Here is a 17400-nt window from a genome sequence, read left to right as displayed (position 1 = left end):
CATATGCCGATGATACCGGCCTGAGTGTAATAAAGTTCTGTTCTGTTCTGTTATTTATTTTATGGGCCATTCCTATTTCTTTAAGAGGTAACAGGCAGGAGCTTAGCTGTTCACTCAACCAGATGGTTTGTTGTTTTAACCTGTCTGACTATTGGGATGTCTGACAAATGGGAGGATACCGACTTTCCCCATTTCAATCACTTATTATTATTTTGGTTTCTAGTCCGACAGACAGAATATTTATTATTTGGTTTCAAGGCGAACCAGACGTCATAAATACTCGGAAAACACTTTATTATTGCCTGGTGTCAATCCCAATCTCGTACCCTGAACTCATGCGATTCGTCATAAATTCCGACTCGCTATATATTATTTTGACGAAAACAATTAAACATCGGTTAGAATGGTTGGTTTCCTGAGAAAATTTCTGCCTAAATATTTCGATGTAGCGATCTTTTTGTTTACATAGGTTTTGCGTCCACGTGCTGTTACGCTCATCGCTGCGCCGGTGTGTGAGCTCTCCGTGTTGTAAAGCTGGTTCCCAGCTGAACTCCATTATATGCGATTCGTCACATCTTGACGTAACAGCTCATTCAATATATTGTATCAATTTCTTAACGCTATTATTTTTGACGAGTCTACACATCTTATTAAACATCTTTGATAGAATGGTTAGGTTTCACTGAGAAAATATTCTGAAACGTGTAACACTAAATATTTCGATTTGCGTAGCGATCTTTTGTTTACATAGGTTTTGAGGTTCCACGTGCTGTTACGCTAAGTCATCGCTGCGCCGGTGTGTGAGCTTATCCGTGTTGTAAGCTGGTTCCCAGCTCCCTTTGCGCGCGCTAACGTATATTATATGCGAGACGAGCCCCAGCTTAATCCGTGTTGCACACACCATATGACGTCACAAACCTAATGACGTCATAGTGTACGCGATCAAACGGGATTTCATTCTTGTAAACGGTTATATTCTACAAGACCTCCAAACGCCGTGCAGAAGTCGCTAGAGATAATTAGAGATTCTAAAGCAAGCATTGTTTGTAAAACTGGCCCTAAATTTATATTGTTTACGAGTCGTCGCTAAGCAACGAATGCCATCTTTGCTGATTGTCTTCAGAGCGATCAGACGTGCCTTCACGATTCTCTACATTTCTTGATTTTTCTGCTGCAGTTTTGTTCATTTACCCAGTCTGATATGCACCAAGGACGTTATCCAGGTATTTAGTTTCGTTTCTTTGCTTTCTGTTCTTTCCTTTTGCTGTACTTTGTTTATTTTTTGTGCCGAAAGTCTGCCTGATGGAACATCATGGAAGAACCGCATGGTGAATTAATAATAATAATGCTAATTATTGCGCCTAGACTCCAACGCGATGCTGTTCTCTGGCGTTACATTATTACCCTGACGGAATTGTACTTTAAAAGCTGCTACTAAGCGCTAACGGCTACCGTATAAGTCCGTACATCCGCTTTTCAGGTACCTATTTTAAACAGCTGGGTGGACTGAGTGCAATGTGGACGAAGTGCCTTGCCCAGGGACACAACACAGTATGAGACCCAGGTCACAAATTTTGGTGTCTCCACCGGTATTCGAACCCGGGCCTTTAGCGTGAGAGGCCAGCATGCTAACCACTACACCACTGTGCTCCACAGTGTTGGAGGATTGAGGATTGAGGAGTGCGTTTTGTGACTTGGCTCACAGGTGTCTTCGTTTGACTTGCAGTTGTAAAATAAGCCACTAAAATAAATACAAATTATTCGAAATAAATAATACACACATTTCTGATCTGAACGTTAGAGGGATTCTTCAAAAAATGTTTGAACCATGGCATATTTATGGGTAGCCTTTAGCGTTTATCTAACCCCAATGGTGTCCACCTTTTTCGTTTTGGATTGGTTTATATATCCAGGTATTTTGTTTCGTTTCTTTGCTTTCTGTTCCTTCTCGTTTGCTGTATTTTGTTTATTTTTGTGCCGAAAGTCTGTCCAAAGGAACATCAAGGAAGAACTCAATGGAGGATTCAGGAGCGCGTTTTGTGACTTGGCTCACTGATGTCTTGTTGGACCTGCAGTAAAATAAACCACAAAAAGAAATACAAATTAAAATGATTCGAAATAATCAAGACACACTCTCCTGCTCAGAACGTTAGAGGATTCTTCACCAAGCGTTCAACCATTTCTTATTTGTCGGAAGCCTTTAGCGGTTATCTAAGCCCAAATGTGCCCACCTTTTTCTTTTTGGATTGGCATACATGTTTTTATTGGACAAACGTTTTATGGGCAAATTCTTGATTAAATAATAAATTATTCTTTCGCTGATAACAATTTAGGAATGCTTTGAAAATGCGTTCTCCTTTCGATACTATCTGGATATAAAAAAAGATGGAAATAACGAGAAATTCATGCTGGTCCGCTAGTCCGTGGCTACTGTGGTGAGGACAAATACAAATCTAAAGATGTCTGTCCCCATTCACTGATGGCAGTTGAAGGGTATCCTTCTGAGCCATTTCGTAATGCTTCCATTTTGCTTTAAGACTCTGTACTCAGCTCGAATATATAACTACCATTCTACAAATTATATAATGCATATATAAACCAAAACATTGATAGTAGGATAGCAATTTGACAGGTTATATGGTGCCAAAATATGGAGACTTCAAACAAGATCTGTATATGACATATCCAACACAGAAATAACTGAGAAAGGGCTTTGGTATATACGTAATTAACTTGGGTACGTGGTTATGTGTACTCTGCTGGTCCTTTGTTTGTGGGTGTAACTGTTAGAATTACCAGTCATGGCAGCCCACAGGGGCTAGCAACGCTGAAAACTGCCATCAAGGTATACACTGTCACTGACGGGGTCTTAGTACTATATAAAATAATTTTTAGCGTTACAAGCCCCTGTGTGGCAGCCAACATTACGAAATACATTGACGAACAAAAGAAAGGTCACATTCGGATATTGGATTTGAAGAAACCCTATGATACCGTATTAACGGAATCACCATCGGACGGCCATTTCCTACTCGGTTCATTTCCAGCCACACAAAACCAGGGTGTATACTTTCGTTAGCCTCGTCACTGAAATAATTCTGATAAGGCGTAAAATGTTAAACTCTCTTTTGATGGCTGTTTATGTATAGGAGAAAACACGCCCCCGAGGTTTTGGTAGAGAATGTAAAACCGAGGGAGGACAGCCCGAGAGGGATTTCCCTTCTCCCAAGGTTTAACATTCTCTACCAAAACCGCGTAGATAATCATTTAATGAAGCTACATAACAATAACTGAAGCGCAAGTAAAATCAATTTAATGACAGTAACTATAAATAGATAATTCAACCCCAAAATCTCTGTCGGCTCGGTGGCCGTGAGGCAGAGCATCCGCATATTAATCTGATAGATGCGATTCTAATCCTGCTTTGGAAAACATTTGCACTTTGAAATTGATCTTGGACGATATTTTCCAATTGATTTCAAACCCTCATACATCATGTGAATGTTGATGTTCATATAGAGTTAGGAAAAAAATAAAACCTGGGAAGAGGTCTTACTTACAAAAAGTAAAACCTGGGAGCAAACAAAAACCTCAAATGCGGTAATTCAGGGAAAAGAAGAGATGCTTAATATATAGTGAGAGGCACACTTCAGGTTTCTATAACTCATACAGGCATGTCTTTGATCTAAATCCAACATATACAGTAACAAAAGAGTGAATCTTGTGATAAGCATCATCATGTAGCTTCTTTGCATCGGCTATTTTATCTTCAATTTTATCCTTTCCTTACATATGGAATGAAGGCTCGCTGAACTGTTGAGTCATGTAACAAGCAAGTATAGTGTTTTATTATTTCTGAAGGATATTTCATCTGGATATAAAAAGATCTCAGGCATATTTATAAGACATGTTTCGCGTTTTCACACATGGAAATGAGCTGAACATGGCAAAACATGAGAGGATGCGAGTAACACGAAACCGTCCCCTACAGTATTCCATAGGTAAGTGGGCAGCGAGGTAGCCTAGTGGTTAAAGCGTCTGGGCCCTGTTCCACAAAGCGCTACGACAGTCGTAAGTTTATGTTAAAATATGGGAGTTACGATCATCTTAGCGCTACGACAGTCGTAAGTCTATGTTAAAGTATGGGAGTTACGATCATCTTAGCGCTACGACTGTCGTAAGTCTATGTTAAAGTATGGGAGTTACGATCATCTTAGCGCTACGACAGTCGTAAGTCTATGTTAAAGTATGGGAGTTACGATCATCTTAGTGCTACGACTGTCGTAAGTCTATGTTAAAGTATGGGAGTTACGATCATCTTAGCGCTACGACAGTCGTAAGTTTATGTTAAAGTATGAGAGTTACGATCATCTTAGCGCTACGACAGTCGTAAGTTTATGTTAAAGTATGGGAGTTACGATCATCTTAGCGCTACCATCGCATTGTGAAACGGGGCCCTGGGCAAAGATTTTCGAAGCTCTCTTAGCTCTAAGATAGTCGTAAGTTAATGTTAATGTATGACACTTACGACTATCTGAGCGCTAAGAGAGCTTCGAAAATCTAGGCCCTGGTTGCCGAAGACCCAGGTTCGATTCCCCACATGGGTACAATGTGTGAAGCCCATTTGTGGTGCCCCACTCACTCACTCATAGGTATGTCTGTACAGGGCATAAATAATTCAAGTAAAACAACTGGAGATATATAATAAACATACATGTAAGGACAAATTAGTCATTGTACGGAAACTTGTTATGGATAAATTTTGTTTAAAGGGCTAAGAAAACAAATGCGTTCGATCTTAGAAAAGCAGTAATATAGTAGAGCCCCATTTAGATGTCTTCATAAAAGAACAATTCATAAACAAACATACGGACAACGACGTGTCGAGAAACATTAAGCACACATAATATAGGATTTCTTTGCTTAGACTGGCTTTAGGTCGTTGTTTCGTCACACGGAAGGTAGAGCTGCTGCACCATGCGGAGGTGACGAGAACCAGTTTCCACTAAAGAAGCAATTCTGATTATGATTCAGTGTGAAAGTGTTATATATTGTCAACAAGCCCCCAACTTTAGCAGGAACTCAAGCAAGGGTCGTTTCGATGGAATCAAGAGATTACCTTAGCAAGGGAGATATCCCATCTGCTCGTCTCTTCTCGAAATTTTGGTGTTGGTACATACACGAGTTGATTACTTGGTTCCTTCGTCAGGAACCCTAGAGCAAATTCACGCTAATAGGAGAAGTTAGAGAAGAACACTTACACAATGCATATATAATGACACGCCTTTCTTTAAGAAACAAACAGAGAAACCATTTAGAATGGAGACATTTATTAGGAAATGTAGAATTTGAATGAACGAAAATGATGTAAAATGTGTATTTAGTATCTTCATGTTACTCGTACTTGCAAGAAATGGTTAATACAATAGAATATGTAATTTCTACTTCTGTTCTTATCGATCACCATCTGGCTAAAATATATACATCTATGCATAAAATAAGCACCACCCTGTATTTATACCAATCAATTTTGTCTGAAATGAAATTTCTAAACTTTCCAAAAAATATCCTTTATAATTTGATAGAGCAAGCATTTAACATTTCAAAAACGAAAACATCATTGAAATTACCATGTACTTTAATTAGGATAATTGTATATATTTAAAACAGGTGTTCTTTCTGTCCTAAAACAAGTTACCTTATTTTGAAAAGTGAAAGTAATGATAGATTGTTATGTGGCATATAAATTCGTTATTTATTGTGAATGGATGAAAGTTTTTAAACTAAGATTTAGGAAAAGTTACACTCAAACTAAACACAAGTAAAATTTTAAAATGCAGTAAAAGTTGCTTTACAAAAAACAAACAGATTTTAGCTGTAATTATCAGTATCTGGCAAGGAGAAGTGTTTATTCAATACAATAATAATATTGGGTAAAAATTCAGTCCCATCATATTTTCATCAGCATATTCTTTCATAAAGAATAGAAAAGGTTATGGTATCTGTAAAACTGTCAATGGATGAAGCTCCTTTAACTTTTGGTTGATAAAATTGATGGCTATACCCTAACTTTTCTGTAGAATGACATCATATTTTCAAAATAGGGTGGTGCTTACTTAGGAGATAAACGTACTGTGTTTTGAAATTAGATGAAGGTTAGACCGATTTGATAGTCTCTAAATTTCATTTGAAGCCGAACGCGTAGGGTGAGGTTTCAAATGATTAATTTAGAGACTATCAATTCGGTCTAACATTCATCTAATTTCAGAACACAGTATGTTTATCTCCATTCTACCATAACCGACTTAAAATCGAACTTCCTCATCCTGCGGAAGACACTGCATAATCCGGCATGGGACGAAAGGCGAACTGAACTTGTCCGTGAAGGGAGTGGTAGCTGCCGTTCGTAATTTTTTAACATTGCAACATAAAAAATATTCTGTCCAAAGAAAACAAACTACTGTTTATTCAATGCAATAATGTACACCCAAGAGCTTGGTTTTTATAATCATACCTCCACACGACCGAAACCAGCCTATTGTTTTGTGTGCCGTTTTACTGTACCCCCGGGACACACTATAATGGAATCGTCTGACCTATTTATTTTCTTGGAAGTAGACAGTTACGCAACAGTTTGAAATGGCGGACGAGCCAGTGTTTACATTTTGCGAAAGGTTGAAATTTGATGTGACAGTGGAAAATACTTGACTGACTGTCGAATCTGAACCCTGCAGAATCGAAGAATAGATCCTTTTCTGATCCATCTACGACCTGTAACTCATCAAACTCAAAGACTGTTGATTTTTATGACCGGCGATAGTCGATCATGATTTCACGTACGTGCCTCCATCCGGGCATGCGACGAAAGAGTGACAGTGCTGCTGGGTATTCCTTGGAATGATGTGCTCATCATTTGGGACTGGATTGTGGCCAAGCTTTTTTTAAAGTGTACGAACATAGCAGTGACAGTCTTGCGGGGAAGGTGGCAGAAAGCGGAATTCTCGTGGTGCAATTTTTGACATTTTGAACGATGCAAAGGGACATGAGTATGAGTGGCATAAATTTTGTGTTTCGCCTGACCGAAATTCCCATTCTAAACGGAAACAAATATACCATGAATGATTTACCAGGTAGGTAAATATTATATGATTTATATGTTAGATATTGTTTGTTTATGTTTGGGGCTGTGTATTGTAATTGAGTTTGAATAGTTTTATAATAGAAGGTAATAATTATGATAGGTTCCCTAATAATTGTGGACGAGAAATCGTATAATTGTATTTTTCGAGTTTTAATAAATGTTTTATCAGCATTACAATCACGTCTGTTGTGTTGATATTTATTAATTTAGTCATGTTGGTGGCCAAGCTGAAGTAGTGCGGCAGTGATGTATACGTGCGCAGTGAAGCGCCGTGAAATCAGACGCATTGTCAATCCAAAATTGACACCGTCTGATTTTATTGATTGACCTATCAAATTCGAGCATTTCACGTAGCCATGGTAGAATTAGGAGATAAACGTACTGTGTTTGGAAATTAGATGAATGTTAGACCGAATTGATAGTCTCTAAATTTTATTTGAAGCCGAACGCGTAGCGTGAGGTTTCAAATGATTAATTTAGAGACTATCAATTCGGTCTAACATTCATCTAATTTCCAAACACAGTATGTTTATCTCCATTCTACCATAACCGATTTAACATTGAACTTCTTCGTCCTGCGGAAGACACAGCGTAATCCGTCATGGGATGAGAGGCGAATGATTGAACTCGTCTGATAAAGGAGTGGTAGGTTCCGTTCGTATTTTTTTTAACATTGCAACATAACAAATATTCTGTCCAAAGAAAACAAACTACTGTTTATTCAATGTATTAATGTAACACCTAAGAGTTTTTATAATCATAACTCCACAAGACCGAAACCAGCCTATTGTTTTGTGTGCCGTATTACTGTACCCCCCTGGCCACAGTATAATGGAATCGTCTGACCTACTTATTTTCTTGGAAGTAGACAGTTACGCAACAGTTTGAAATGGCGGACGAGCCAGTGTTTACACTTTGCGAAAGGTTGAAATTCGAAGTGACAGTGGAAAATACTTGACTGACTGTCGAACCTGAACCCTGCAGAATCGAAGAATAGATCCTTTTCTGATCGACCTATAACCTGTAACTCATCAAAGACTGTTGATTTTTATGACCGGCGAGTGTCGATCATGATTTCACGTACGTGCCTCCACCCCGGCATGCGAGGAAGAGTGACAGTGCAGCTTTGTGTACATATGCGACTAACTTGGGATTCCTTGGAACATTGTTCTCATCATTTGGGACTGGATTGTGGCCAAGCCTTTCAAAGTGTACGAACATAGCAGTGACAGCCTTCGGGGAAGGTGGCAGAGAACTGAATTCTCATGGTTCAGTTTTTGACATTTTGAACGATGCAACGGGACATGATGGAGTATGAGTGGCAAATTTTGTGTTTCGCCTGACCGTTATCTTGCGAATTTCCCATTCTTAACGGAAACAAATATACCATTTACCAGGTAGGTAAATGTTTACGAACGTTTTGCCGCACAAATAGGGATAGATAGGGATGTATTTTTACAAGGTTTTCTGATTTATATGCTAGATATTGTTTGTTTATGTTTGGGGCTGTGTATTGTAATTGAGTTTGAATATTTTTATAGTAGAAGGTTATAATTATGATAGTGAGGTCCCCTAATAATTGTGGAGGAGAAATCGTATAATTGTATTTTTCGAGTTTTAATAAATGTTTCAGCAGCATTTCCATCACGTCTGTTGTGTTGATATTAGTCATGTTGGTGGTCAAGCTGAAGTAGTGCGGCAGTGTTGTATACGTGCGCAGTGAAGCGCCGTGAAATCAGACGCATTTTCAATCCAAATTGACACCGTCTGATTTTATGGCTTGACCAATCAAATTCGAGCATTTCACGTAGCCATGGTAGAATAATAATTAATGCACGGGTATATATATACTCGGCGTCATTAATGAAGGGTCAAGCTATTGGTTACACTATTTCTTATAACAGGGAGACTATATAAGGTTGTAGAGTATCCCTGCTTATAAGTTGTAAAATCTTCGTTTTTGTTTGAAATATATACAACTGAATGTTTTACCAACTTTCTTAACAGTATGGATCAACACATCAGGCGTTTGAAATGTAATTTTATTACGTTCTTCAACGTCCGATACATTCTGTTACAAATAGTACATTATTTATTCAAATTGTCAATATGGAAATCCACCTGCCACTTAATGTCAATGATCTGCACGTGCAAGTCGATCTAACCATGGAAAGTGGAGGACAATACACATGCATTGTTGCTTTTTCACTGTCGTTCACTGTTCGGGTACCTGTTTGAAATAGCAGCTTAAAATGAGACGTTTTTGACACATGCTGAAAGGGGTCAGGTTATAGGCCTTTTGGAATCTGGTCAAACTCAGCGGCAGGTTGCTGTCCGCTTTAAAGTGAGTCAGAGTGCTATTGGTAGACTGTGGCGGAGATTTCAAGCCAATGGGTCCGTGGAATATGCACGTCGACCAGGTCGCCCCAGAGTCACAATACTCCGAGATATTACGTAACAGATTCCTTAACGCATCAGATCTTCAGACAGAACACTGCAATATCCAGGAGCACCGTTCGTCGAAGTTTAAGGGCAGCCGGATCAATCTGCAGGCGACCTGTAGTCGTCAACCACTAACACCACGTCACAGGCAGGCTCGGTTGAGATGGAGTAGACATAATGGCCACTGGAATCAAAGTCAATGGTCTCGTGTGCTCTTCACAGATGAAAGCAGATTCAGTTTGCCCTTCCATGAGGTCCGCAGAGGATTTATCGTCACAATGGAGAGCGAGTCACAGATGCAACCGTGGCCACGCATAACCGATTTGGGCAGGGATAACTCCTACTGGACAGACTCCACTGCACCTAGTCGACGGTAATCTTACCGGACAGCGTTATCGGGACAAGATTCTGGCTCCTATAGCAGTACCATTCCTGCAAACTATGCATGGCTTTTATTGTCGAACCTCTTCACTGCAAGACAAGCCTAGGCCTCATAGGGCCAGGACTGTCATGGAATTCCTTAGGCAGCAGGGTGTAGAGCGGATGGAGTGGCCACCAGACCTCAACCCAATTGAGCATGCCTGGGATGAACTCGGTCGACGTGTGTACACATGTCACCAAGCACCAGTGGATCTCCCAGGACTCCACAGAGCTCTAGTAGAAGAATGGAATGCGAATCCGTAAACTTTCTTTGTGAACTTGATAAGGAGCATGAGAACTAGGTGCACCTGTGTCTCGGATGGGCGATGAGGGCACAAAAGATATTGATCTCGTGTTTGGCATTGGCATTTGTTTGGAGGGAAGGGGAGGGGAGGGTTGGGGGTTTGGTCTATACAACTGATGCTGTATGTCACGATGTGTCAAGTTTGTCAACACATTAAACATTATGATGACACTCTTAGTTCTCTTAGTTCTGAGAAACATTCCTTTACATGCGCTATATATCATTTGACCCTTTATTAATGACGCATAGTACGTAAAGATTTAAGTCACACTCCAGTAATCTATTCTGCTTCAAAAAAATATTATTGATTTACCCCTACTTAAACATCTTGATGAGGGACTTGTTCCTTACAAATAAACATAACTGAGGACAGAATTACAAAACATGGACTTTTTTGGCATACCCTCCCCAAAATCCCCAAATCTAGGCAAACAAACAAAGAGGTTAGTTTACAAGGTTGGGAAAAGCAATAGACTATGCTAACTGCCAGCATTTTGTGTAAAGCAATATGAAAATAGGACGTTAGATCGTGTAGTATGGCAGTTAGCCATACTAAATTCTTCTCATCTACGAGAGTGCAAAAAGTCCATCTCTAGTCTTTGAGGGGCTAAGAATCATCGCCTTCAATTGTCCATATAATATCGAAAGCTACAAAGAACAAATTAAATCATCCGTGCTTGTGTCAAAATGTGTTATCGAGGAAAAATACAAAGCTTTGTAGAGGTGCTCCAGGTGAGTCTTTTAGGAATGACCCAGTTTAGACCACCCGCATCACAGTTTCCAGGAAAGATTGTGACATGAACTGAATTAAAACTGTTTCACTGTGGCCTTGAAAACAAGGCATTACCTGTATTCAATCTGAAATGTAGTCGTTACCCAAAGAGACTTAATTTCGTACCCACTATGCGCCAAAACAATGACATGTTCATTGTTCAAGTGGAGAAAGGCCTTCAACAACTAGCGCCATGCAGAAAGGTCGATTACCTGAGGTACCAGATTGCCAACATACTGGAAGAAAAAGCAAACTCAACCCACGGCAAAATACCTAACAACGCAACAACAGAAGATAACCTGAACAAGGCTCAAAGGCAGATCCTGAGAAAGCTCAGAAATGACCCTGAAATCACTCTCGCCCCAGCTGATAAAGGTAGAGCAAAGGTCATAATGGACACAACCGACTTCGAGACCCTCACTGACAACATCCTCGGCGACCCCAACACCTACCAGCAGATGAAGAAAGACCCAACCGCCCGACTGCAAAGAGAACACAGAGTCCTGCTGAAACGACTCCTAGAAAACAATGAGATAGGCCCAACCCTCCACAAGAAACTCCTGGTCCAGCACCCACAGCCGTCCTATGCCCGAGCCACCATCAAGGTCCATAAAGATCCCATCAAAGCCCTCCTGCTTGTCTGCTCACGGAATACTGTTCATTATTATACTTCCCAGCACCTGTCAAGTCTCCTCGCCCTCTAGGAAAGACAGCCAAGTCCTTTATCGCCGACTCCAGTGAGTTGTGCAGGAAGATCAGCACCATCACTGAACCTGGCAATCTGCTAAGCTTCGACGTGGTTGATCTTTCCACCAATGTCGCCCGTGAAGAAGCCCTCGCCATAATCAAATCCAGAGTAGAAGAAATCCACTCCACCCTTGACACCCACCTTTCTCCTGACAGCATCATAGAACTGATCAACGGATGCATCAGTTCTACCTACTTCACATGGAAAGATACAATAGTGCAAAAGACCCATTGCCTCCCTATGGGTTTCCCACTATCCCCCCTCATCACCGAGATCTACATGACCCACCTGGAAGAAACCGCCCTTGAAACGTCCCCAGTCCAACCAACCTGCTGGTTTCGAAAAGTAGATGATACTTTTGTCATCCTTCCTCCATCTGACGACCCCAACATCCTTCTCCAACACCTGAACTCCCAACACCCCCGGATGCAGTTAACTATGGAATTAGAAACAGACTACCAACTTCCCTTCCTAGATGTCCTGGTCCAGAAAGATGACAATAAGCTCACCACCAGCGTCTACCGCAAACCAACACATACGGACCAGTATCTCTATTTTTCCACCCAGTCACCCTATCCAAGTCAAGAGAAGGATAATCTCTACCCTGACCAGACGAGCCAAGAACATCTGTTCCACAACCGCATCACTAGACACCGAGCTGGACCACCTGGGACACGTCTTCACCAACTACAACAAATATCCTGCATCGTTCGTCGACCAGACCATCAACAACACCCTCAACCCTGACACTAAGCCTCCCCGACAGCAAGCAGCCCCCTTCACCATCAGCCTCCCCTACGTTGGACCAACTAGCCATCACATCCGACGACTCCTCAACAAGCAAGCCAACATTGATGTCACCTTCCAGAGAGGCAACATTATACAGAACCTCCTGCAGGCCACAGGCAGACCCACCCCGGCAAAGAAGCCAGATCCCGCAGGTGTCGTCTACCAGATAGAATGCGACTGTTGCGAATCCTACATTGGTGAAACCTCAAGACCAGTCACTATCAGGACCAAAGAACCCCAGGCCTCAGCAAGAAACAAAGACATAACTGACCACCTCAAAGCCAACCCAAACCACATCTGTTGGAACACCACCAAGGTCATCGAAAGGAACCAGGCTGATTTCACCAGGAACCAGGCTGATTACTTGAAGCTGTCCACATAAAGAAGAATTGCCCAGCTATCAACAGAGATGAAGGACATTTCATCCCCAAGGCCTATCATCACTTGCTGAATTAATTTCATGTAACCTACTCAGCCATTGTACATTATTCCTAGTATAACATCACGTCATTCTTGGCTTCCCAACAGTCCCTTTCTCGCCTATGTACATCATTCCCTACTGGCTGTCCATCAACATCCTTAATCTCTTATGTATACAACCATGTACATCTCCTTTACTGGCTTCCTATCTACCTACTTAATCCAGTGTCATCAACCTCTTCTATTGTATAAACATCTAATTTTCGACTCATCCCTCATCTATTGTCCAAACATATCTCATGTATATATATCACCCAAAATTACTTCTCACGCACCACTTGCTTGACAACGACATTACAATCTATGTCGAAACATGTCATAGACAGTATAAAGAAGTTGTATATCCATAAAATAGTCCACATTCTTGACTTCATTTCACTTAATTATTTTGAATAGACAGTTTGACCATCGTCCTATGTCCACCATGCTTAGTTCTACCTTCAGGGTTTTACTTCGCCGGACAAACCCGGGAGGCCCAGACGACACGCCGGTTACGGTTACAGGAAACATGAGGGTTCTGTAACCATGGAGATGACATATGTAACGGAGCTCTATATTTCTTGTCGACATGTTGTACAGTGAATTTTTATTGTGAGTCCCTTGGACGGAATGTATATTTTACCCGCATTGTTTATACATTTGTGCGTACCGAACACACAGGTAAAACCCTGAATTTACGCTGCAGGTAATGACTGGAGACGTGGAGTCTCTCCCATGAGGAGATTCCAGGACCCTGTGCGTCATGTGTCTCTAGACAGATACATTTTGAAGGGGGTATCTCCCTTGAATCGGCCCGAGGGTAGAGCATCAACCAGACGTGGCGTTTCTCCCTTGAATCGCGAGGATGGAAACAACGACTTTGGACACGATTCCACCATGGCGAAGACGTCAACCCTGCTTAACTGGAGTCTCATGTCTCAGACAGCAAACAAAGTCCCGGGCTTCATCGAAACACGCCAGCCTCGCTTCAAGCCTCCCAAACTCAATCTGGGCATCAAGTCATCTACAAATAACCAGGTAGTCGTTTTTTATATTTTTTTCTTTATTTCATGGACTTTGAATCAGCTTTATTTGGTATATACTTTATTCACAACAAAACACTGAAGTCCACATTAGATTCACTTCACTTTTAACACGTCAATAATCTTTGCTGACAATGTTCCAGAACATGCAGGCATCAAAGAAGGAGACTGTCAAAGTTCCTGGTGCATCAACTGATGCTAAACGGAAACCTCTTCCGTCATCCTCAGAAGTGTCCACCTCCAAGGAACAGACTTCCTCTGTGAAAACAGTCACCCCTTCCCACACAAAGAAGGTGATTATTTCTGTACCCCGATATGTACGTGTTAGATCCTCTGTGTACGTTAAGCTGCCTGACTCAGGAAAAGAACACAAAGATGGCAAATACTAACTAGACAGCCGAGTAGGTTTGAGTTCTGAAGCGACCCATACCTGATTTGACGCCTCGGGCTGAACAGCCTTCACTTTCAATAGGAGGATTAGGTTATCTGTGTTTGTACGTTAAGGCACCCTGTGTGTGGCAGTCATTTTAAGCGTACTTCTTTCTAGGGGCCATCCTTCTGTTCATTGGGGGATGTATCTACACATGACTACCAGAATCAGAATCTGGTTCAGGCAGGGTTTCGTACTTATATGGTTTCCTCGCCAACATCCTGCTCGTTCTGATCTGTTGTCTCTGTATCCACAGCAGGAGTCGCAGATGGACATCGTTAATTCAAGGCATGTTTCAGTTACTGTTGTTTCTCATACTGTTGTTTCCTATACCGATTTTTCTTTCTTCAGTTCTGACACGTTCTAACCATCTCCATTCCTGTATGACCTACTGTGTTGTCCTTCCAGGCTGTGGACGTGTCCACTATGGATCTGCCAGAGTGGAACAGCGATTTATCCCGCTCAGCCTCCTCCTCAAGCACATCCTGCTCATCCTCAACAAGCCTGGACTTGAATGAGGAAAACGTGATGACCAAACACACCGCTGAATCTGATCAGGTAAATAACCTTCATATAACCTGAAGGAGTGAGTGAGTGAGTTTAGTTTTATGTCGCACTTATCAAAATATTCCAGCTATATGGCGGCGGTCTGTAAATAATGGAGTCTGGACCATCAGGTAATTAACCTTCATAAACTGAAGGATGAACACAACATCCTTGGTGTATGCACCAAAAAATAATTCTGTTTGTACCTGAAAACCGCATTCAGCAAAATGGGAGCTTTATGGCGGCGGTCTGTAAATAATATAGCTTTTCACCAGATAACCCACTGATTGACAGCATGATCGTTGATCTACAAAACTTGTCTCTGGGCCATTGTAGGCAAGTGGACCATGCGTGTCTGGTTCGAACCAGACTGTGAAGTTTATCATTGTTACTGTGACTGTTGCGAGCTAAAACTATGATTGAGTGAGTTTAATATTACGCCGCTTTTAGCAATATTCCAGCAACATCACGGCGGGGTACACCAGAAATGGGCTTCACACATTGTATCCATGTGGGGAATCGAACCCGGGTCGTCGGCGAGATGAGCTAACGCTTTGGCCACTTGACTACCCCATCAAAACCAAGGACACTAAGCATGTATAATAAAACATCCTTTCAGACTTCTCCTGCCAAAGCGCCAAAGAAGAAGGTCAGGTTCAGCCAGGTAGCGTGGTCCTCTGACGTTGACGAGAGAACAATAAAAACGAGATTCTCCAAGCCTCAGGTCAGTGACACAGCCAATGGCAATGAAGCTGGTAATAGATTTAAGTCCCAGGCTCTAATACAATTTGTACCAGCGAGTCACCTTTAACCAACTTCTGGACACACACGATATCCCTGTGAATAGTATGGAAGGAGAAGTATAATCTTTACTGTAGTATATTTATTGCTTTTCCTGTATTATGCAGGAAAATCTGTGACTTTCAACAGTTCATCATGGAATTGATGATCGGTGGCATAAGACAGTTTCCTTTGTTTCAGTCACGAGCATTCACGATCTGCAGTGATGAGAATCAGGTAAGGAGTACGATAAAATGTAATGTCAGTGAGACTAATTTTGAAGATTACTTTCATTGTATGAATGTAGTTTGTTCTTCATGTAATATTCTTCATTCCAACATCATATTTTGCAGTCCGAATGTGATAGAGACGGCCAACCTCTGCTTCGTCCCCCACCGCCCCCTCTCGTCCCATACACCAGGGACGCCAACCGTCGCCTGGTACCCCCCATGTCCAAACTGAGCCTGGAGGACATCCAGCTGGTAGGTGAACCATGGACACCACGTGTCGGGATACATCCTGTTGTCGTCTTCCTTCTAGGGGCATATTGCTTTATTAACATTTGACAACTGCCAAAGGTAATGTAAATTTGAAATACGTGTGTTTCAGTATGTAGAGCACACAATCAGGTTATATTGACAAGGCCATTATAGAATAGTGCTGAGTGTGACGATCAGCAGCCGACAACAGATTAATGTTTCATTGTCTACTGTTTTCACAGATCAACGAATCGAGGAAGAGGAGGAGGGACATGTCCTCCGTCCACACAAGCGATGTCAAAAAGAGGAAGGTTGCACCTCCGGACGGCAGAAATGAGGTCGGATACGTTACTAGACCCAAACAATGGTGGCTGAGAAAGCGCAGGCAGTTGAGCAGGAAACAGGACAAGCAATCTTCCTCCTCAACTTCTTCCTCTGCTGTCAGCGCAACTACTTCGGCTACCACCGCTTCACCAGGGTCTGCCTCTTCCTCTTGTCCAACGTCCATCTCTGCTGCCCCAACCGCCTTCTCTTCCCACAGGAGATCCTTTAAGAGGAGGGCACCAGACGATGACTGCTGCTCTGGTGATGGCGTCAAGCGGTCTCGTCTCAACTAGGTCGCGCAACAGCCTAACAGAATAACAACGCTTCAGATAAACTGTCATGGCATAGTATATTTGTACATATTTGTTCTGATTTCGAAATAAATATCGTCTCAGCCTAGCCAAGATAGGTCCCAGTACTGCAGACTTGTTGTAACAGGCGACAAAGTGGTGGTCGGGCAGCAGAGCGTAATTCGTAATTCGTACCTAGAAGACATCTTCTCAGATGAGTCATCTGTTTGCTCATACTATCACCCACTGGTTTGTCTACTCCAGACTCGACCACCTTGCAGGCCGCATTGGCGTAGCTGCAATACTGCTGACGGCATAGGTAGCCCAACTCTTCATTCAATTGAAAAATTGAATTGGCCTCATTAAAAGTTTACTTACGTCGTTATTGATTTATGATAAACTTCAGAGTTTGCGCCATCCGTCAGTTAAGTCA

General features: G+C 41.7%; 1 protein-coding gene across 2 annotated transcripts; it reads left to right on the top strand.

The window, feature by feature from the left end:
* Positions 1–1158: 1158 nt before the first annotated feature.
* On the top strand, positions 1159–17400 carry LOC124262097. 2 transcript variants are annotated; one of them, XM_046696542.1, is made up of 8 exons: positions 1159–1223; positions 13782–14113; positions 14262–14411; positions 14957–15106; positions 15714–15818; positions 16076–16111; positions 16228–16356; positions 16596–17400. In XM_046696542.1, the coding sequence occupies exons 1-8, from the start codon at positions 1202–1204 to the stop codon at positions 16968–16970; spliced, it is 1299 nt and encodes a 432-aa protein (XP_046552498.1). In that variant the 5' UTR covers positions 1159–1201; the 3' UTR covers positions 16971–17400. The 2 variants fall into 2 exon arrangements, with proteins under 2 accessions (XP_046552498.1, XP_046552500.1); XM_046696544.1 differs by lacking the exon at positions 16076–16111.

Source organism: Haliotis rubra, unplaced genomic scaffold (assembly GCF_003918875.1).
Source record: "Haliotis rubra isolate DU_JTF1 unplaced genomic scaffold, ASM391887v1 Scf820, whole genome shotgun sequence".
NCBI classification, from domain to species: Eukaryota; Metazoa; Mollusca; class Gastropoda; order Lepetellida; family Haliotidae; genus Haliotis; species Haliotis rubra.
The sequence above is the reverse complement of the archived record's forward strand: the minus strand, read 5'-3'. Positions and strand labels throughout refer to the sequence as shown.